This window comes from Trichoderma ghanense (assembly GCF_004382785.1).
Source record: "Trichoderma ghanense strain CCMA-1212 chromosome Unknown scaffold_0, whole genome shotgun sequence".
Lineage (NCBI taxonomy): Eukaryota > Fungi > Ascomycota > Sordariomycetes > Hypocreales > Hypocreaceae > Trichoderma > Trichoderma ghanense.
The window spans coordinates 1,712,992-1,733,828 of NW_027395663.1; the positions used below are offsets into that span (position 1 = coordinate 1,712,992).

General features: G+C 53.2%; 5 protein-coding genes across 5 annotated transcripts; 3 read left to right on the forward strand and 2 right to left on the reverse strand.

Moving 5' to 3' along the window:
* Positions 1-1,669: 1,669 nt before the first annotated feature.
* On the forward strand, positions 1,670-2,008 carry CCMA1212_000597 (uncharacterized protein; the record flags this gene model as incomplete). The annotated part of the gene is made up of 1 exon (XM_073698058.1): positions 1,670-2,008. One exon carries the CDS (start codon positions 1,670-1,672, stop codon positions 2,006-2,008), a length of 339 nt encoding a protein of 112 aa, XP_073563661.1.
* Positions 2,009-3,450: 1,442 nt separating this feature from the next.
* On the forward strand, positions 3,451-4,693 carry CCMA1212_000598 (uncharacterized protein; the record flags this gene model as incomplete). The annotated part of the gene is made up of 2 exons (XM_073698059.1): positions 3,451-3,533; positions 3,640-4,693. 2 exons carry the CDS (start codon positions 3,451-3,453, stop codon positions 4,691-4,693), a joined length of 1,137 nt encoding a protein of 378 aa, XP_073563721.1.
* Positions 4,694-6,410: 1,717 nt separating this feature from the next.
* Positions 6,411-8,903, reverse strand: CCMA1212_000599 (uncharacterized protein; the record flags this gene model as incomplete). The annotated part of the gene is made up of 2 exons (XM_073698060.1): positions 6,411-8,164; positions 8,288-8,903. The coding sequence occupies 2 exons, from the start codon at positions 8,901-8,903 to the stop codon at positions 6,411-6,413; spliced, it is 2,370 nt and encodes a 789-aa protein (XP_073563722.1).
* A 6,906-nt stretch (positions 8,904-15,809) lies between these two features.
* On the forward strand, positions 15,810-16,049 carry CCMA1212_000600 (uncharacterized protein; the record flags this gene model as incomplete). The annotated part of the gene is made up of 1 exon (XM_073698061.1): positions 15,810-16,049. One exon carries the CDS (start codon positions 15,810-15,812, stop codon positions 16,047-16,049), a length of 240 nt encoding a protein of 79 aa, XP_073562861.1.
* Positions 16,050-17,257: 1,208 nt separating this feature from the next.
* On the reverse strand, positions 17,258-17,849 carry CCMA1212_000601 (uncharacterized protein; the record flags this gene model as incomplete). Its single annotated transcript, XM_073698062.1, has 2 exons — positions 17,258-17,455; positions 17,601-17,849. 2 exons carry the CDS (start codon positions 17,847-17,849, stop codon positions 17,258-17,260), a joined length of 447 nt encoding a protein of 148 aa, XP_073562862.1.
* Between the last annotated feature and the right edge of the window lie 2,988 nt (positions 17,850-20,837).

The window sequence follows — 20,837 nt, forward strand, 5'->3', positions numbered from 1 at the left end:
TGTAATAGCGTTGCGGCCTTGTGAGCGTCGAAAGCAGAGAAAGGCATCCATGCATAAGAGGATTGAAGCGGAGGGATGGTGTTCGGAAGGATGGACATTGAGTCACGGGCGAGGAGGAGGAGGGCAAATGCCATATTGATTGATAACAACATGAACATGAAGCTGCAGGTACTGTAGGACTGATGGATGGCCATGAGCTGAACAGTTCGCCAAAGCATGAAGTCCAAACAACCATCAGCCTTATCTGAGGGGCTTCTGTGGGTTCCCCCTCTAGTCCCAGGGGGAAGAAAAAGATGGAGAGACACCCAGTTCAGTTGTGGATGGACGGACGGGCGACAGCCGGCGATACGAGACATGAAAGAACGGAGCGAGATGGAGACGAGACAATCGGCACGCGGGACCCGCATCCACTGCAGCTAACGAGGGGTCCAGCGGTCTCAGGGGGGGCCGGGACGGGAAGTCAGTGGTCGAGACTGCTGGAGCTCCAGGGAGAGTCACTGCTAAGCCCGCTATAACGGTGGCCAGGGGTCGGATGCTGGTGAGGGCGAGGACCTTGAACCTGAACCTTGAAGAAACGGTCTCAAACTCTATCAGCATCCGGTGGAATGAGGAGACGGGAGCTGCATGGGTGCGACGCTGAGAGGAGATGGTGAAGCAAGGTGACAGCCTGGAAGCTGCAGGTGCGGGCTTTTGAATCTCACCAGGGAGGGAGGGAGAGATGCCGTCCAACCCCGCTGGCCTGCAGCTTGTGGTTTCGGCTTGATTCCTCCCAATACAAAGTCGAAGCCATCTTCGGTTGGCTACGGTGTCTCCCCAAGTCTACGTGAAGTCATCATGGGGTCATGTCACGATGTGCAGAGTAAAAGCAGTAGCATACAGTGTACAGTGGAGAGTGCGCAGTTGATGGATGGAAAATACACACAAAGTCGACGCATCATCACTCGATTCGAAAGGCGCGATGGTGGCGATTGTGGTGATATTTGTTGGACTTGACGCGCAATTCATCAATTGGACCGCTACCAACGCCTTGACGAGACTACAGAAAGGCAAAAACATAATCCTGGTCAAATCTGCAACTCAGAGAAAAGACACCATCCGCAGCAGTTGATATCCTACACACGGCACGGATGCTTGTTTGCATGTGCATTAGCCAAGGAATGGCCTGCATTTTACTTTTGGTATGCATGAGAAGCGACTAACACGCCGTGCCTGAGATTGACCCGACTGACTTTTTTTCCCCATGATAACGGGAAGCCGGCTTCCCCTCTCCAGATAGTAGTAGAGATGGTTGGATTCTGCATTTCTGGCAGTCTAGTCGTACCTATCCTTCATCATCTAGTGTAGGCATCCCTGCCCGAGGGTGTAAGTCGTCTCCATGGCGGGATTGCATCCTCCCTTGACCAAATTGACGCCATCCTCTCCAAGCTTATCTCTCGAATAGACGGGAGAGGCGCAGGCTGTTGTTTAGCTGGAAACATAAAAGGAGAAGCTATCCCCAAGCCTCCATCTTGCAAGTTCCTCTCCACTCGACTATCAAACGTTGTTTATCCCTTGAGGCTTGAACTGCTGCATCATTACCCCCTGTTATTGCGTCTCTACCGGTACAAAGACTCAACCAACCACCATTCCAAAGAACTGTCGTCAGGAACATCACTTTGATTTCAGACAGATGGCTTTCCATCTGCTCAAGCGCCTCACTTTACTCTTCCTCCTACTCGGAGTGGCCCTGGCCCTGGCCGACAAAGGCATTGTCGGCATTGTCCCCCTGGAAGTAGCGGCGCTGTCTATGCATGGCGAACAAGGCGGCCGCTGGACATATCACGACAATTCGTCCTTGTTCGACAATGCCACAGCCGCATCGCCGTCCGGTTCCGTCAGCTCGCCGTCTCCCGAGACGGGCAGACGCCGACTCAAGGCCGAGTTGACCAACATGATCATGCAGGAGCCCGGCTTTGTGCTCCTCAGCCTGTCCTTTATGTTAATCAGCGGCGGCATGGTGTTTCTCTAAGTATCGGCCAGGCGTTTGTTTTGTGTTGCTTTTGTATAAGATCTTGATTTGGCAGTACATGAGCTGCTTCTTGCTCTGGGACTGATATTAGCAGGGTGAATTGGCGTCACGGGAGGCCTTTGGTGGTCTGGGAAAACATGGATGCACTGGCATTGGCTATGGGAAAGTTCTCATCTCTAAAGAGTAAGATAGCGAGGTAGCTGTTGGTGCGTTTTACGATCATGGCTGTTTACTGTTGTACGCATGTTTTCCTCTTTGCTCTGTGATGACAATGTTGAGCAGAAGTACGCGTCTTCAATTCCTACACATAGCTACTCCTATGTGTGCTCCCTCTCCACAACTGACAACTGATGTATAGTTACTTTACGTTCGATCTTTTATGATTCGGAGAGCACGTACACCTACGATGCTACATATGCAGGCGTCGGATGACAATGTGGGACGTTGAACAAGCTTCTCGTGTGTTGGCGCATCGATTACCCGGCATCTGCCACTGCTGTCAGGGGTTTCATACACGTACCATGTGCACATGCTCTGCGTTATTTGTATCAACAAAACACAGAATTCCAGGGACAAGGATATCCAAGACAGCACTTGAAGTAGGTATTAAGGCAAGCTGACTTTATGTCCCCCCCTCGGTTCCATGGAGACATTGAAACGGACGTGCATGAACTTGTGCCACTTTAGGCGCTGCTGGCGCAAGCCAAGTATCAAACTTGAGATCGCCAATTGGCAAAAACTACGTCATGGCGCACGGTCTCTGCTACCGAGGACGAACAAGTACCGATAAGGAGACAAAGGAGGAACCGCGGAGGAAGAAGCGTCCCAGTTCTGGGAGCAGAAGAGCTCTTTTATCCAAGGTAGCAGTACCTCATGTCAGGTATGATAGATATAAAGACCGAATACAGTATCGGTATTGAACTGTACACAATGGCAAGTAGAAGCATACCTTATCTATACGGCCGGTTGTGATAGATGTACTTTCTGCGTGGAGTGACATGTGCTCCCAAGGCTGCAGCAGCTTAGCAGCAAGTGGAAGCTTCCCACCAGATCCGATGCCCTGGTCCACTCAACAATAAGCCAAGCCGGAAAAAAAACAAAGAGTGACATGCACATCAACCAACCTTGAACCTTTAATTGTTCTCTTCCCCGTCTTCCGTTATACCGTTATCCTTCATCATCATCAACCTTCAACATCTACCAGCCACGAACCAGGCTCTTCTCTCTTCTCTTCTCTTCTCTTCTCTTCTCTTATCATCTTCTGTGACACGATTCGCAATTTCTGCAGCCCACGGTTTTGCGACTCGCGCTCCAACGCCACCCTGCGGCAGGCTCGCACCAACTCTCAGCTCTGGTGATCCGAATCTCCAGTCTTCTTCTTCTTCTTCTTCTTCTTCCTCTATTTCTCCTCTACTGTCGGAAACGACAAAGCACACGCAAACATGGCAGACGCTCAGGTCTCGCATCCAACACTGACCAATCTGCCGCTGCCCGAGTCCAACCCAGAGACTCCGTCAGAAATTCCGTACGTTGCGCGCGGGATGAGCATGAGCATGACATGAGGATGGCGAGGATCGTGACAACGTCTGGTGGCAGCTCGCATAATCGCTGACAAGCCCCGTGAAAACCAGTGGCACGCCCACGAGCACAACGACGTCGCTGTCAACCCTGTCGACGACCGCCATCAAGGACGGCCACCGCGGCCATCTGCACGGCGGCCTGTTCAACCGCGGCCACCAGCACAACCCGTCCGCCACGAGCCTCGAGGCCGAGCGCGCCGACCGCATCTCGCGCCTGGCCGGCCTCGAGCGCGTGTCGACGCTGCGACCGCCCCAGACGCCCACCAGCACCGGCCGCGCCTCGTCCATGTCGCCCCAGACCACGCCCACGTCGACGGCCGGCTTCCCGCCCAACTACCCGCCGACGCAGCACCTGACGCCCGCCTACTTCGACAGCAACGGCCAGCCCGTCGCCGTGACCAAAATGAGCACCGTCGGGACCGCTAGCGCAACCGAGAGCCATCCCGGTGACAGCGAGGACCGTCGAACGGCTGGCGACCGCGACGAGGACATGCTGAGCAGCACCGACACCAACTACCGCGAGGTCGAGTCTGTCACCAGCACCGGCGTCGACCACGATGCCATGGACGACCTCGAGGGCCTCGGTAACCGCTCGACCGGAACCGGCTTTGACGACCGCATGAGCGATGACGGCTCCGTGTCTCTGGTCGGCTTCGGCGAGGGCGCCGGCAGCACCGTCTCGGGGCCCATCTACCACCGTCGGCCAGCCCCCGGCGGCGCCTTTCAGTGGGGGCTCGAGAGGACCAACTCGGGCCTGAGCGAGGCCAGGCGCGAGCGGGATTCGTACGCTTCGGGGGGCGGCGACACGCCTATGAGCGCCGCCGCCGCCATCCAGGAGCGCCAGTACGCCCGCATGATGGACGGCGTTGCCACGGACGGCCCGCCTACGAACCCAATCTCCCCTGACCAGGACGTCTTCGTCGACACGACCTTCCGCGGGCCGGTTCCTGTAGGACGCCAGCCGTCCAGGGAAACGGCCGAGAGCATCGTACAGCGCCTGGACAGCGGGGAGTCGAGGGCCGGACCCTCGGGGATGGGCAGCCCGGGCAGGGGAGGCGATAAGCTCGGTCGGTTCTACTTTGAAAGTGACAAACGCGAAGACTGAGGAGGCAAATGGGGAGGCTATCGTTGACTGTTGCCTCTTTTCTGTTCTTTTTTTTTCTTTTCTTTTCTTTCTTTTTTTTTTTTTATTTTGAACCTGGGAATCACGGCGGGCAAACGGCATATGGGCACAACAACCCCGGGTAATCGGTCTACGGCGGGAACAAACATCGGCGGGGCGTTGTACCACTATTCTCTTCTTCTTCTTCTTCTTCTTCTTCTTCTTCTNAAAAAAAAAAAAAAAAAAAAAAAAAAAAAAAAAAAAAAAAAAAAAAAAAAAAAAAAAAAAAAAAAAAAAAAAAAAAAAAAAAAAAAAAAAAAAAAAAAAAAAAAAAAAAAAAAAAAAAAAAAAAAAAAAAAAAAAAAAAAAAAAAAAAAAAAAAAAAAAAAAAAAAAAAAAAAAAAAAAAAAAAAAAAAAAAAAAAAAAAAAAAAAAAAAAAAAAAAAAAAAAAAAAAAAAAAAAAAAAAAAAAAAAAAAAAAAAAAAAAAAAAAAAAAAAAAAAAAAAAAAAAAAAAAAAAAAAAAAAAAAAAAAAAAAAAAAAAAAAAAAAAAAAAAAAAAAAAAAAAAAAAAAAAAAAAAAAAAAAAAAAAAAAAAAAAAAAAAAAAAAAAAAAAAAAAAAAAAAAAAAAAAAAAAAAAAAAAAAAAAAAAAAAAAAAAAAAAAAAAAAAAAAAAAAAAAAAAAAAAAAAAAAAAAAAAAAAAAAAAAAAAAAAAAAAAAAAAAAAAAAAAAAAAAAAAAAAAAAAAAAAAAAAAAAAAAAAAAAAAAAAAAAAAAAAAAAAAAAAAAAAAAAAAAAAAAAAAAAAAAAAAAAAAAAAAAAAAAAAAAAAAGCCCGTGGCAAACAAGGAAATGAAATGAAACACAGGAGGAAAAAAAACAAACACAGAAAAGCGACATGAACTGAAAAACAGAAAACCAGAAGATACCGTGAGCAGAAACGACAGGATATATGACTTTGACCTCCCCCCTTTTTTTGCTTTTCCTCCACTCCCTCCCGTGATAAGGTAAGAATCGTCCAGCCATGTGCGATAAATTGAAGCACTTTCAGTCCGCATGGCTGGGCATGCTGCCACCGTTTCCGTGAAACTCCAAACAAGAAGGGAATGAAAACATGAAAAAAATAAAGCAAGAAAAGCCAAAAAGAATTCACCAAACGATTGTGTTAAAAAGCCTGCTTGCGCGAATAAAGAATGATAGAACCGTAAAGAAAAAGGTCTCCTTTTCGTCTTTTTTTTTCCCCCCAGAAACGAAGTCTCTGGTTCTGCCCTTTTGACTCTGGCGTGAGACTGGGATATAGCATCTAGGCGTGAAATGTTAGGCCATGAGGAACGGCACTGGTTGCTATCCGTCTAGGATAGGAGAGCACTGCAATTCTCTAGAGCATGCTAGATAACTGCTGTTATAAAACGTATATATTTGAGGACGCCCAAAAGGAGAAAAACGGGTAAAAGACGTGTGCGGTGTATGCTGTTGTCGAATATTGTTCTTGATAATCCAGTGACTCTTTTCTTCTTTTTTTTTTTCCTTCCTTCTGTCCAGAGAAGGGTCGTTTATATGAAAGTATTGGTAACTCTCTAGAAAAGCGAACTGACTTTGTTCTGATAACAGATTGGACTCTCCAAGATGAAAAGAGATCGCCGCACCACAAGAAGGGAAGACGCTGGATCAAGGAAAAGACCCCGAGAGAAGATGAAAAGCAATAGGCAGAATCGACATGCTCATGTGCACGGAAAATCGAGGCCCATTCGCCTCGCGACCCTCTGCCAGTCCCAAACCGCCACCCAGTCGCCCTGCTCCATGAGTGCCCACACCTCTTCAAGCAGCTCCAGGACTCGGTCGCAGTTCTTCAGGCCGGTGTATCCTCGCACGGCCCGGACAGCCGCGCGGATGCGGTACCGCTGGTCGGGCTCGAAGCACGCCGTGCCGATGACCAGGCACGGAATTAGGAGGAGCGTCTGCGAGGGGTCGGAGGGCTTAAAGGACTCGAGGAGGCCCAGCGATTCGTCAACGGCCAGCGTAATGCGCTTGTCGTCTTGGGCGGGTCGGCGGGCGGGCGGCGGAGACGAGGGCCGTTGTCTTTGTGATTGGGAGGCGGAGGCGGAGGCGGAGGAGGAGGAGGAGGGGGAGGGGGAGAAGGGGGAAGCGGAGTTTGCTTGCAGGTCGCCTTCGTGCATGGAGTTGGTTCTTGAAGGTTGGCGCGTCGAAGGGCAGCTGTGCGTCGTTTTCGACCGGGAAAAGGGATTGGCCGCCCCCATGAGCGGAGAGCCAGCGGTAGTGCCGATGGCTGCGGCCATCGAGGCTCGTCGAGGGTGAGGATTCGTGGGCATCGAGGAGAACATGGCCGTGGGCAGCGAGCCAATGGTGCTGCGGCGGCCGGGCAGGGCCGAGGGCGGGTATATGGTGCGAAACAGGTAGACCCAGAGCATCTGCTTGTACAGCAGGCCGACGCGGTCGCGACTGTCGCCAGAGGGCCAGCGAGGCGTCCACTCCCGGATGGCGGCGTCGATCTCGGCGGCCTTGTAGAGGCTGGTGTAGTCCACCAGGGGGTCGACGGCGCCGGCCATGTTGACGCGGATGGCGTTGCGGATGCTGGTGATCTCGGAGAGGTGGCGGAACAAGCCGTCGGCGACGCCCAGCAGACGCGGAGGGTGGATGGGCGCCGACGGCTCCCAGTCCTCGGAGGCGAGGCGCTCCGTCCGCTTCTCCGGGTACCAGAAGAGGTCGTCGGCGTAGATGTGGTACTGGAAGAACTCGGTGATGAAGGTCAGGAAGTTGGAGTCCTCGGGCGGCGAGTGCTGCACCAGGTGCTTGTACGCCTGCAGATGGACCCGGTGGTCGCCCCGGGGGTTGCCCTCGGCGCGCGTCTGCAGCAGGAGGCACATCATCTGGCCGTACCGCGCGGCGAGGACCGTCTTGTACTCGGGATCGCTCTTGTCCATCTCCTGGTTCATCTCGGCGTACATGCGTCTCATGCCCTCGTCGTGGTGGTACTCGGAGCGCTGCTGCAGCGCCTCCTTGGTCGTGGACGGGTTGCTCTGCAGGATCTTCATCCCGTAGGGCGTGTCCCAGTCGATGTGCTTGCTGCTGGCGGCGAGGATCGAGTGCATCAGGCCTTGATGGCGGTTGGCTAGCTGTAGGATGATGTCCTTGAAGGCGTTCTTGGCCTCTCCCTCGACGGTCAGCACGTTGCTGAAGTGGTTGACGTAGTGCTTCCAGAAGATCTTGTCCTCGGCTGTTTCTACGCCGTGGAAGATGGGCTGCATGGTGATGATGGGGAGGTTCTCCCACCGCTGTCGCTCTGCTGATGGGTTAGCCACACGATGTCCTGGTTTCTCCTGTCCATCTAGCTCTATAGGTCTTATCATGTCTTTTCTGTCCGACATACCCTCTTCAGCCCGTTCCCTGCCACTCTTCCAGACTTGCTTCTCGTGATATCCCTCGCAGACGACGGCATTCTTCTCACAGTTCATACCTATAGAGAGTTGAGAATCCCCACACATTAGCTCTGTACATGCGCGAAACCTCGTGTGCAGCAACACGAAGGAAGAACGAAAAAGAGGTCAGTCATAAGAGACAAAGAAAAAGGCTGGCATACATCTCGGCTTTGCCTCGTCGCACTTCTTCTTCCGCTTCCTGCACGTAATGCACCCCGTCTTGGACCGGCCCTTGGTCACCTTGTTCGCATTGACAACCGGCGTCAGGGGATGTTTCCTCGGCCGTCCCCGAGGCCTCTTCTGCTTGATCGGGGCGCCGCCCAGCAGCTCGTTCGGCGGCGTCTGCGACAGAGGCGCGGCGCTGACGTCCTCCAGGTTGATGTCGTCGTCGATCGGTTCCAGCTTCGGGATGGCGAGGGCCTCGTCGGAGCCCTGCTCCCACTGCTCCCACTGGTTGTCCTCCTCGCCCTCGTCCGGATTTCCGCAGCCGGCGTTCCACGAGTCCACGCATGACGACGACGCCGACGAGGAGCAGTGGTTCATCATGGGCATGGCGGACGACCCGTTCTCCATGTTGGCGTCTGTGTTGGAGCTGACGGGCGAGAGCTGGCCCATCCGGAGCGGTGCCGCGGAAACGCCAGGTCTCCATGCGGTGTCGGTGGGAGAAGGCGAAGGCAGCACCATGCCGTCGTAGGATCCCTCGTCCGGCGACATGCTGTTATCGTCTGGCCGGGTAAAGTCTTCTGCGGTCGTCACGATGGCGAGCGTACGTTCCATTACACGTTAATAGCAAGCACATGCCCAATCAGAGTTGGAACGGCACGACGAGTAAAAAAAGCTGAGAGAAAGAGAGGCGCGCGGAGAGGAGGCGAGAGAGGGCAAGTCTCGGGAAGCGAGAATCAAAACGGCGATCAAATGTGATAGAAGCTCTTCCTCCTGCCTTCTCTCTGATCTTTCTCCTCTTTTTTTTTTCTGCTGGTGTCGTTGTCTTCTGTTCTCTCGTTTGCAGGCGGCGACGGAATCTCCAGACGTGTGGAGGCCCGACAGGCAGGAAGTGTGGTTGAGTTGTTGATCGTGCTAGTATCACGTTGGGAAAGTCATCGACAGTCGTCTCGGCACTGGGAGCTGATCAAATGCACGGTGCAAGCGAAGATCGTGGCGAACAGGAAGAGAAGCAAGCACGAAGTGGTTCTGTGGTAGTATTAATGTAAGGATTGGGCGCGGGCATGGAGGGGTTGGTGGTGGAGGAGATATCGTCTTATTTGGCGGCCGGAAAGCCAGGGTCCAGACAGCAATCCCGTTTGAATCATGTACATCAGATGCTCTCATGAGAACCATCCGTCAATCGTCTTTGGCCTTCGCTCTTCTCCTCCCCCCACAGCCCATCTCCCCCCCCAGACCTGGCCCGAGGTTGGGAGCAGTCAACACACCACGCATGCTCTCATCAGGGGGGGGGGGGGCGTGTGGGATGTCGACAACGCCGCGAAGCTAATCGCAGCCTCGCGTGTACAACTAAAAGTACGATAACTAATACACTCGCAGTCGTTCCCCTAACAAGCTGCCACAGGCAACGGCTCGACAGCTCCCCAGAAGCCGTCTTGTGCCGTCGTTCCCGTGGGCTGGCGATTGCGATGGGGGTACGACGCCGGCTTTGGGCTTAGGATTTGGTCGATGGGAGGAGCAGGTAGATGACATCCAGAACGGGGTCGAGGCCTTGGCAGCTCATCTCCACGTCTCTGTACCCACGCATTCCCTATCCTAGCGTCGGCCAGCCAGTCCCTGCAGAGAGACGTGGAGGTTACCCCCCCGGTACAGACAGGTAGGGGTCAGGTTGGAGGTTGAGTGCTGCGAGTGCTGGGGGAGCGAACGGACCAGCCGCACCCCTGCCCGCGCGCCTCTTTGTCGTGTCGTGCTGCGCTGTCCATCTTCATCTTCTTCTTTGCGCCTCTCTTTTCCTCTCCCTCTCTCGGGCGACTTGCTCGCTCGCTCGCTCCCAGGAGACCCGCCGAGTCAATTCCCGCCTGTTGTCAAAGTGCCAGCTAGGCTGATGCTGATCCTGGCGGGAGGGGTCTGGGAGCTGAGGCTGGACTGCCCAGGGAAGCGAGATCCAACGGCAGGAGAAGCAAAGAAGAGAAGCATGGGGTCGCTACGCCCAGTGTGCTTCGGGAATGTCGCACGCCATATGGGGAAGCCAATTGCTGACGCCATCTCGAGGCCCGTCAACGTGCAACCGCGGTGCTTCGGCGCGCGGCACAGAGAGAGACAAGAGAGAGAGAGAGAGAGAGGGCAGAGAGTGCACGGGTTACAGTACATACGAGGTCAATCGCCAGAGACTCAGTTCGACTGGACTGGACTGAACTGACCTCCTCCCCTCTCTCCGTCCCTCACCAATCCGACCCCCGGCTAGACTTGCGGCGAACAAGCATCAGAAGGGTTGCTTCCGACATAGCGTGCTGTATCATGATATCATGGCTCGCAAAGCACAGGGGGTGTCAGGTAGCTGGACATGACTTTTGTGGACAGGGGGGGTGCGGCGGGCCAGCAGAATCCCTGCCCGCAGTTTGGCGACTTGGATGATTGCAGCCCTACTTGCAGTTGATGAAGCGACCCAGCGGCGCCATAGCCATCGTCAGTCGGCGGCGGAAGAGCCTCTGAGCGTGGGTGCTCTGCTCTGCTCTGCTCTGCTCTGTTTTGCTCTGTTTTGCTCTGTTTTGTTCTGCGTTGCCGCTGCTCCTCGCTTCCTCTGCTCTCTTGTGCCTCTCTCTCCATCCCCGTCTTTCCTCCTCTCTTCCTGTCAGGGAGAACCATTGCCCGTCTCTGCCTCGCAATGAAAGTGCTATAGATATGCTAATTCTGAGGTGTTAGTGTCTTATAGCATGTGTTGCGGCCGGTAGGTTATTATTAGGCAGGGTCTGGACGGGGTTATTCGTTAGCTCGCCTGTGTTAGCGGCTGGCTTGTTTCTGTCCTCTTTTTCTGCTTCTTCTCCCCAATTTCTTTTCCCGGCGGGGTGGCTGTTGCTGGCGTAACGATCCCAAGCCAAGCCCAGGTCGAGATGGCCTCTGTCGTAGCACGCACCTAACGGCTGGCCGGCGCCGAATAATCATGGTCAAGGAACAGAGGCTCAATGTCTCAAAGACCATCGTATGTGCAGAGCAGGTAGGAATAATCACGGCTGCACCAAGCAGACCAAGCACAAGTAAGCCATGCTCTGCTCATACTAGTAATGTAGGTAATACTGGACTTGTATCGTATGTAGTCCGTCCGAATCGCGAGCAGGTCGATCATGGTCGGGAGAAGACAAGCCGGACATCGACCGCCCCGTCAGTCAAAAGTGAGAGAGTCGATGGCTTCCTCCCCCCCAGAGCTCGGAGCTAAATCACCAGCAGACCCAGTCAAGTCAAGTCAGTACTTGTACGAAAGTATTTAGTCGGCAGCAATCCCTGTGCGGCTTGGCAAAGTTGTGGCGTGATGAGCCTTGACGAGGAGGAATCGTGGCCCTCTTTTCGTCGGCTGTCCTTGTTGCCTTCGGCTGTTTCTTTCCGTTCGTCTGGCATTGCATTGTCGAGGGGAAGAGTTGAGTGATGTGGTGCAATTCGATGTCAAGCGTCCGGGGGGGGAGTTTTCGATTCGAGGGGCTGTCACAGCCTCGGGCTTCTGGAATGCAGGCCCAGCAAGACAGTGCCTCTATCGACGCAGCACCGGACAAATCTAAACGCACTGTCTGTCCAGTATTAGTATAATAATGCAGCGATACATGAAGACACCAAAGTCATACTGAGTGTGGCCTGCGGAACGACGGAACCTCATGTTGCCGCCAACCAGACAGCAAAGGGGACAAGGAAACGACCAGAGCGTTGCATCGCCCAGGACGGAAGCGTCTAGGCACTTGATCTAATTGCGGCATGTCTAGCACTCGTTGGTGATGGTCCTCAGTGGAAGTACGAGTATATTGGATACTGTATGCACGGTACGACGGCTACAATCATCGGCTTGGCAGGCCGTTCATTAGACCGTTGCGGGTTAGCTGGCATGCAGAATGATGATCGAGGAGCCTCCCCAAAGCATCAACACGCTCTGCTGCTCTTGGCTTTGCCATTGTCATGCTCTCCCCTCTTCATTTTCAAACCTCTCTCGTCGGACTACCATACGAGAGGGAGATATCATCACCCATGAAGCAGGAGAGGGGGCCAAGTAGGAGACGGCACTCAGCAGATGACTCGCAGGACCAAATCCCATCGACACTCGCCATGAGCATATCATCTCCGTCCATCCCTAGTACATGACCAGCATGTATGTACACCATGTCACAGCTCAGTCCCCGAGCGTGCTCAAAACTACCGTGCACGAAATGAGGGCATATCCGCACGAAGCTCTCGATCCGTACCGCAGCCCCTGAGCTGAAGAGCACTCCCCCAGTCCCGCTGTGGCTTCCACGAGGAACACACACACTGCAGTCGGTATTTTGTAGATCATCATTATCTTATCAAAACGCCGGACCAGGGGGACTCCATTTCTCCCATGAGCCCACTCAACTGCCTCCATGTCTAATAACGCACGGCCATCCGTGGGCGGCATCAACGCCGCTAGCAGAGCCAGAGATCGAAGCGGAGAAGGGGGAGGGACCGACCATTCAAAGAGAAAAACGGAGATTTCCTGGCCAGAATGCGTCTGGACTGAATTACTAGAGATTCGAGACGGTACGCTCCTAGAGAGGAAAAAGACCTTGAAAACCCCCCACGTCTTCGTGGGTCCTGGATTTGATCGTGCTGCGCTGCTGTTGGCCGCTCGGAAGTCGCAGCAGAGAGCTGCTGTTTTTGTCTTGTGCAGAGCGAGGAGATTGGCCGTATGTCAGCAACCTTGATCCCGGCCAGCAGCGAGTACTCGTACGGTTTCTCCGTTTTGATAGACGGCGTGCCAGACCCTTGCCCGAGATCCAGGGACGAGAACAGCGGGGACGTTGGCGACGTTGTACGAGGTATGGAGTCCTGTACCGTTTGCTTCCGTGACCTGTGTTCGTATGTGTCTGCAAGTCCACAGTGTTCACGCACGCAGCAGCAACACTTGTAGCAGCTCGATCCTGATCTCCTGGTAGATACCGCATCAAGCTACCATCGTGATCCGTAGAAGCCGTTCGTCCCATGATACGGCTGCCTGCACGTACATGTAAGCAACTATACCCATGCGCTCTCAATCTCCTAAACTGTCTCATTCACCGAGCACATGCCAAACGACGAGGTAAAAAGCCGTGCCTCAAGATTCACCCAGACTTGCTGATCAGTGACCGTCTAGACTGAAGCGGGCGCAACGGACCGTACAGAGACGCTTAACGGATGAAGCCATCGTCTGGTCCCCGCAGTCATCATCAGCTCCTCTGGCGGACGTTGATCCATTCTGTTAGTGTTGCGGCCTGGCTTTGGGGCTCCGCAACGCTGGAGCCATCCCACGGAGGAGAGGCGCTAACATTGAGAGGAATTGGTATGATTCCTGCGCCCATATGGAACCACCAGCAAAGGATTGACGCCAAGATGCCCCAGCTTACAGATGTACATAGCTCTCCATCTAGGTACCTTGGGCATTCTCTCTCCACGCTCGCTTGACCATACCGTTGGACCTCTGTGCTCGAATCACCCGAGGCTAGCAACGCCATTCGAGTACAAGCGCGTCCTTATCGCCAGAGGCCTCAGAAAGCCGCTTCCCTGAGCGGCCATTGTATCCTCGAGAACGCCAAGCAAAGTGACAGGTTACATGTATCCATCACCCACGCAACCTCGAGAGGCCGTCTGTACACATCTGATAACGCAGGAGTGATGCGTGCCTACCTACACAGCGCAAACTCCTTCATACATGTACATAGCATGAGACTTGTATGTGCGGTGATTCCAAGGACTCCTTCCTTGTCGGGCTTTCCGGAATGGTTACTGCCTCCGTCAACCCTTGGCTCTTGCGAATCCACCACCCAAGACGAGGCCATGTCAGTCACATGAGGCGATCTCCCGGTACCTCCCTACGGATAAATGACAATTGTTGAGTTATGGGCGTGCGATTCCCATGCCACGGCCAGCTCACGTACTGTACTGTAGCAGATCAGGAGATGGATCATACCTGATACGTGGCTTGAGGACACACACCTTGATGAACATATCCGTGCTCGATCCTCAGTGGCAGACTGCGGGTTCACCAAGCGGGCACTAGAGGTGTGGGTAGTCAATCATCAACCCGCCTGAGCCTTCACATGATGAGATGAGGCTACCTGTGCTCTACTTTAGCGTTGCGAGCACAGCTGAGCCCAGTGGGTATGCTCAGGACCTGATGATCGACGCTCCCTCGACACGACGTTCCCCCTTGTGTTCTCCCCAGTATGATTGCTGTTCGTGCTGGAGGCTAGACACGAGCACTCACTCGGCTGGGCTTGAGCCGACTCCAAGTCCAGCGGTGGGCGGGCCAGATCCTCCTCCCACTAGCTTGACAGTATGTAGCCTGCCTGCCGGGCCTGTCTTACCCAACACACATTGAGAGTGAGACACTCTCACACATCGGGATCCAGCTGAGGCCGTGGAGCAATATGGCGGAGGATGGAGCAACGGGCAAGCACGTTTTACGCATGCTGGGGGATGGTGACACAGGCCACCTCTCCCCGCATCCCGAGAGCATCCAGACACGGCTTCGGTGGCACAACGAACACAAGATTGAAGACTCATCCCTTCCCTCTGTGTGACAGATCAAAATGGACGACATGCTCCGGGCTCGACGGGAAACATTCGCCCACAAGCCGAAGAGCTACCTGTGGTTCTACAGCACAGGCTTGAATCGCCAATGATGCTGGTAATTGACATGGTTCGTGAAAATCCTCCAGACGGCTGAGTGGGCTAGGGTACGGCAATTTTCCTGAGAAATACGCTTCTGCTCATGGTCCCTTTATACATCGTACGTTTCACAGAAGGCTACAAAGAGAAAACAGAAGAAAAAGAAAAAGAAAAAAAAAGAAATCATCTCCGGCCCATTACCCACGCTCTTGGTCCTCCAGCTTATTAGCACAATTGCCAAACACCCCCCTCCCCCAAGCCCAAGGTGCCTTAATAGCTAGTCTCAGGAACTAAAACTCTACTAAGAGGATCCGTCTCTCTTCGTCGTCCAGGTTCCTTGTTTACCATCGCGGCGGTAATCGAGTGACCGCAGACCGTTTGCCTTCATGTGACTTGCCGGGGGGTGCAAAATTATGCGCCGGCGCTACATGCACGAGGCCATGCTAACGTGAAGATGGCTTAGAGTCTAGAGCGAAGAATTCCAAAAAAAAAACTCGATGCTGTGTCTCACACCTAACAAATATCGGAGTTCTCTGGCTTGGGGGGGCTCGTCCAGTGTTAGTTGACATGGCGTTGTGATCCGTCACCTCAGGCGGCTGCTCCAGGTCTCCCGCTAAGGACGCAATTCGAGTGCTAGTGACAGCCCCGACTCCCCATGACAGACGTTGTGCAGTTGAGCACCAGTGGGGGTAACTCAGCTCTTGCTTCTAGTTTTCTTGAAGAGCATCATGCTTATTCCATAGCTTCAGAGGAGTCAACATTCACATCCATCGAGCATCCTTTAAGGAATTTCATTCATGGCCTCCCGTCTTGGGCAACTTGAGTGACCGAGCCTAAACTCAACGATTGAGTTTTCCAACGATTGAGTTTGGACGGCGGATGAACAACCTGCGGACCGCTCTCGTGCCGCACCGCTCCTCCCAGGCCAATCTACAAGTGGCAGGAAAATCAAACAGTCGAGCTTGTTGTTGGGGGGGTGGTTCGAAAGGAGACGGCGTGGCACCAGCACAGCGGCCGGCTAGATTGGTGCTTATGTTTTTTATGCCCGTTCCAGTGGACGGGATACCCGACGCCAGGCTGTGTCTCTGTACGAGTCAGGCTACAGGAGAAGGCTGTTGACGTTGCTGCTCAGCCATCTGAGAATCCAGTGCTGGTGCTGTTGATGGCTGCTGTTGTGGTTGCGTGTGTGCGTGTGTGCTTGAGTGTTTGCATGAGAATGAGACAAAAGTGACAAGCGGCTGCATATTTGACGTCCGGCTGTCATTTATCAGATCGGTCTGCATTATTGTACTGCTTGGACGGAGTCTATATTGCGTATTGTAGAAGCAGGTTTTCAGGGCATAGCGCTTATGCTTGTACTGTAGGAGGATATTTGCCGGGATTCCTGTCAGCACCGTGTGTGTTTCACAGGTCCAAGCAGACCGAGGATTTGAAGCTATTCCCTGAACCTCCCAAGTCACGACATCAAATGCTTGCTTTCGACGCCCTACTGACATGTAGCCAGATGCCGCGGGCCGTCTAAAAGCCCGAAGGCCGGGCAAGCCATGGAAGATATCGGATGCAATCGCCAATGCCCATGATCCCCTTGATCAACCGTTGATCAAGGAACTGATCCTCCGGCTGCTTGGCAGGCTTGGGAAGACGATACCCATGATTCGTTGCTTTGGCTCCATGCATTTCTCTTGATCTATTTCCCATGCTCGGTGCCTCGTCGGATGACCTTTGGGCTGCTCCCCTCCCATTATTCTCTGCTAGCAGCCAATTCATTCCCTTCATCACATCTCAATATGCCGAGAAGCGAGGGGATGGTCGTGGCAGCACGTCATCGCGTCTCAGCCAGATTGGCAAAAGACCAATCCCGATCTCGACAGACATGCGAAGAGGCCCGTCTCGCATGGTACATGCAGATACTACATGATACGTGGGAGCGAGACTAGGTTATCGTCGGGACAGACGACTTGGGGTCAGTGAAGGGGGTGACTCGAGGTTGTAATTGATACTCTGTCGATACATGCATCCATCCATCCAGCACACACGGGATGATGGTCAAAAAGCGCGGTGAGGGGATTCACGACTCATGTTCTTGATGCCAGATGACGATGGACAAGACGACTAAGTGATCACCAGTGACGAGGTTGGGGAGCAGGGCGGCGGTTTCAGAACATTTCGTTGGTCGAGGAGTCTTTTTCTGATGGGCAGATGGCACACGATTACTCGCAAGCAGGTACAGAATGATACGACTGGAAGGGTTCGCCTTGACGCCGCTTCATTAGTAGTCTGTTCATAGCCGCTCGCAATGGAACCAGAAGCCCACTCCCACCAACCTGCTAGCCCTCTATTGTGAGACAAGGCGTGAAATGGCATCTCTGGAGAGCGGCATCAGCCTTCCAGATACATCTGGATTGCATTTTCCCATCCGCGGCGATGACGTCGATGGACAGAGCTAGCAATGCCATGTTGCCGTGGGGAAGAACTGGGGGCTTCTTCTCGGCCTCGGATTTGCTGGTGCTCTGGCTGGCACACACCTGTACCGACAAGTGCAAGAGGAGCATCAATGGACCGGCAATATAGGAGCCGGGGGAGCTGAAAGAGATTTTTTTTTTTTTGTGGGCGCCCGTAATCATTTAGACAGAAAAGTGTGTGACACAGCATTCGTTGGGACTCCCTTACAGATTTTCTGCAACAGACGATCGCGACACCGAGGGCGTATGAGCTGGGGGGAAGATGCTGTGTAACCACTCTCTGCTCGTGCTGGGCTGCGTTTCTGTCAACGTAAGGCTGGGGGCCAGAAAAGGGGCCAAAGATCGGAATCAGCTTGCCGAAGGGATTCAGCTCAAGGCAAAGCAAAGCCGTGATCTCGACGTTGTACATTGCTGCACAGCCGCTTGTCTTCTTCTTCCTCGAGTTGTAGTATTCCATTTCACGGCTCGGAGCGGCCACTGTACCACAACCTTTTTCAGCCCCGGCTGATGGACAGGATGATCTTCATCCGTCGCGCCTAGGTAGTCTCCTTCCCTAGCGGATGATCCCTCGTGCTGGAAACCGATGCGAGCAGGCGGAACAAAATGGCACAGCAACAACAAAAGCGCACAGAAGTACCGGCCTTTTGTTACGCGCAAGTTGTGTGTACAAGGCCAAATTACGGCAGCAGCTTGAGAGCCAAAAGAGAATCAGCAGACCTGACTTGCATTCCCCCCCTGGTGGCTGTGGGCACTCTGGGCAAAAAGTCTCGATTTCCTCGGAGAATTACCACATCGGATCCTTTTCTTCCCCAGACAATTTCGACGCAGGAAAGAAAGGAAGAAACAGAGCTGGCTCCCTATGGAGCACATGCGTGGGGTCATTTGCGTCGGTCACCGAAATGAAATCGGGGGCCCCTCGTCTTCTCTCCTCATACCGAGTTCTCCTAGCACTACGCTTTGGATACTTGTACAGCATCAGAGCATGGAGACGAGGAGGAGACAGAAAGAAAGGAGGGCGGGTGGGATTTGTGTCCACCCTCCGGGAAGTGTGGGGGGCTTGAGAGAGATGCAGTAGAATTGGGCAAGCTGGGATCAAATGGGGAGTATCAGAAGACGCAGCTGTGACAGCAAAGAACTTGCCGCTGGCCATGATGCCGTTTTGGCCCGGCCTGGCCTTGGGCCTTGGTGGTGACGATGACGGACCTTGGCGTGGCTGGGACTTTTGACCCCCAACCTCTGGAGCCCAGCAGACGATGACAGCTCGCACTCACACTCACACACCCTCTTTTTTCGAGACACGGAACGGTATCGGGGAGGGATCGTAGTCTTTCCTGCCAGCGTCCATGCATGGCCACGCACTTCCGCCTGTCTCTCGTAGCGTTGGTGTTGCTTCCCCCTCCATCCCCGACTCCCCTCCCAAAGCCGTGCATTCGTGCGGCTGGGACACTACCTTGATGTTACACAAGGCCACAAGACGCCCTCCCAGCCTTTCTGCCGCACACACATCACATCGTTCTGGTAGTTGTATGTGTAATCGGGCAGCCATCAGAGCCAATGTCTCAGTTGACGCACCTCCGGGGTTCGGGTTCGAGTTCCGCTCTCTAACGTGTGCGTCCGTTGGAGATGACATCGACGAATAGGCAAAAGCAATGCAATAGATACTGCCATCTTAGCAAATCATCAGCGAGCTTCCCCACGCCCTCCTTCGCCATAGGACACGATGCCGCAACAAGGAGGGCCATTCTGCTGCTTCCCCCGCTTTCTGTCGAGTCCAACGGAGTGGTTGCTGGTAATAATCCACATCATTACTGGACGATGGGAAGATGGCCAAATCGGGCGTGTGCATCCTTATGCTTTTCCTTCATTCGTTCTGAAACAATCAGCTGCGTCCCCGACTCATTCGTTCGTCCAGTTTGGAAATGACATGCCGTTTTTTTCTTTGCCCAGAACAGGCTCTGCATCTACTCGACTCGAGCTCTCCATGTCATTGTGCATCAGACAACCTTCAATGAGCTCCGCAGTTGAACAGCATGCCCTGTAGAACTACATACCTATCATCGTATTATGTATTTTGCCAGAGGCTACAGGTAACATTACCTTCAGTTTCGGACATGACTCTCCATCAAAAGAAGCATGGCCGAGATGCTTCCGTCTAATTCCCAGCCCGCAGCCGAGCAGATGGGACAAAAAAGTCCCTTTGCCTTTTTGCCCTCTTTTTTTTTTTTTACCAACCTCCCCTGCCCTTCTGCTTCCCGCCTCTGTTATGCTTCTGCCTGCCTTCGTTCTCTTTTCTTCTCGCTCGCTTGTATGTATAGAAGAGAAGAGGGGGATTTGCATGGGGCTTCCCCCCCCTTCTACCGGGGAGCCTGTCGAGCGAGACCAGCCGCGTCCTTCTCTTCGTCGTGATTTTCCCGCTCGCTTGACCGGGGGGTTCCGGGACGAGATGTTACAGCAGATAGCATGTACATACAGGCCTCTCTTCCAGTACATACATACTGTACAGTAGTATCTTTCCACAGTACCATTCGGAGGTTTCGCTCGCTCGCTCGTTTCGCTCCGCTCGCTCCATCTTGCCAGAGACGAGGGGGGGACGCCTGGCGGGTCAGGTCCGGGGCCGCTGGACGATCAGCGCGAAAGGAGGAGAAGAGGGCCGTTGATCCTTCCTTTTCTCGCCGTTTCTTTCTGCTGCTTCTTCTTCAGTCGCCAAGGGGAGTGTCGGATTGCGCATGCGATATGCAGCGTTAGATCGCAGATGGAATCAATTATCGTACGATCTCGGTGGCGACGATGGGCACTCCAAGTGGGCGAGGGTTAACACCCAACGATATGCCCCTTGTCTGGAAGCCGTTGTGTTGTGTTGTGTGTGTGTGTGTGTGTGCAGTTGTCGTAGAATGGTGAAGTCGTGTATGCGTGTTAGAAAGGCTTCCGGACAAGGCTGCGACTCGTTCTCTCTCACAATATGCTCACCATACTGTCATTGTTAGTATCCTTTTTCAAAGCAACTGTGTTTTTTCAACCTATCGTGACTATCTGGCTTCTATTACCTAGCCGTCGAACGTGTGCGTATGTGCATCGTTACTTTCGTTTCCATGATTCTCGTGGCATCGTTTCCCGTGCCCTGAATAGTTCCGGGATCCTTCCTTTCCCTGGTTTCCTTCCTATATACTCAAACAAAATAGTAAGATTTCGTGGTTCCCATCGAGCATCCCCAACCCCGTGCGCTCTTCCCTTCCTAGATCATCAGGCTTTCCCTTCGGCTCTGAGACTTCCAACTCACTCTCATCTCAGGAAATCTCTTCAACCTCCTCCAAAATCGTCGCCCTCATGATCCCCAAATCAACTCCTCACGAGGGTTGGGTCTTTGCGCCGATCTCTGTCATGTTTCGCCTCCCAGGACAAGAAGCACACGACGAACAGAAGGAATCCCTTCTTTCTCTCTCCTCTC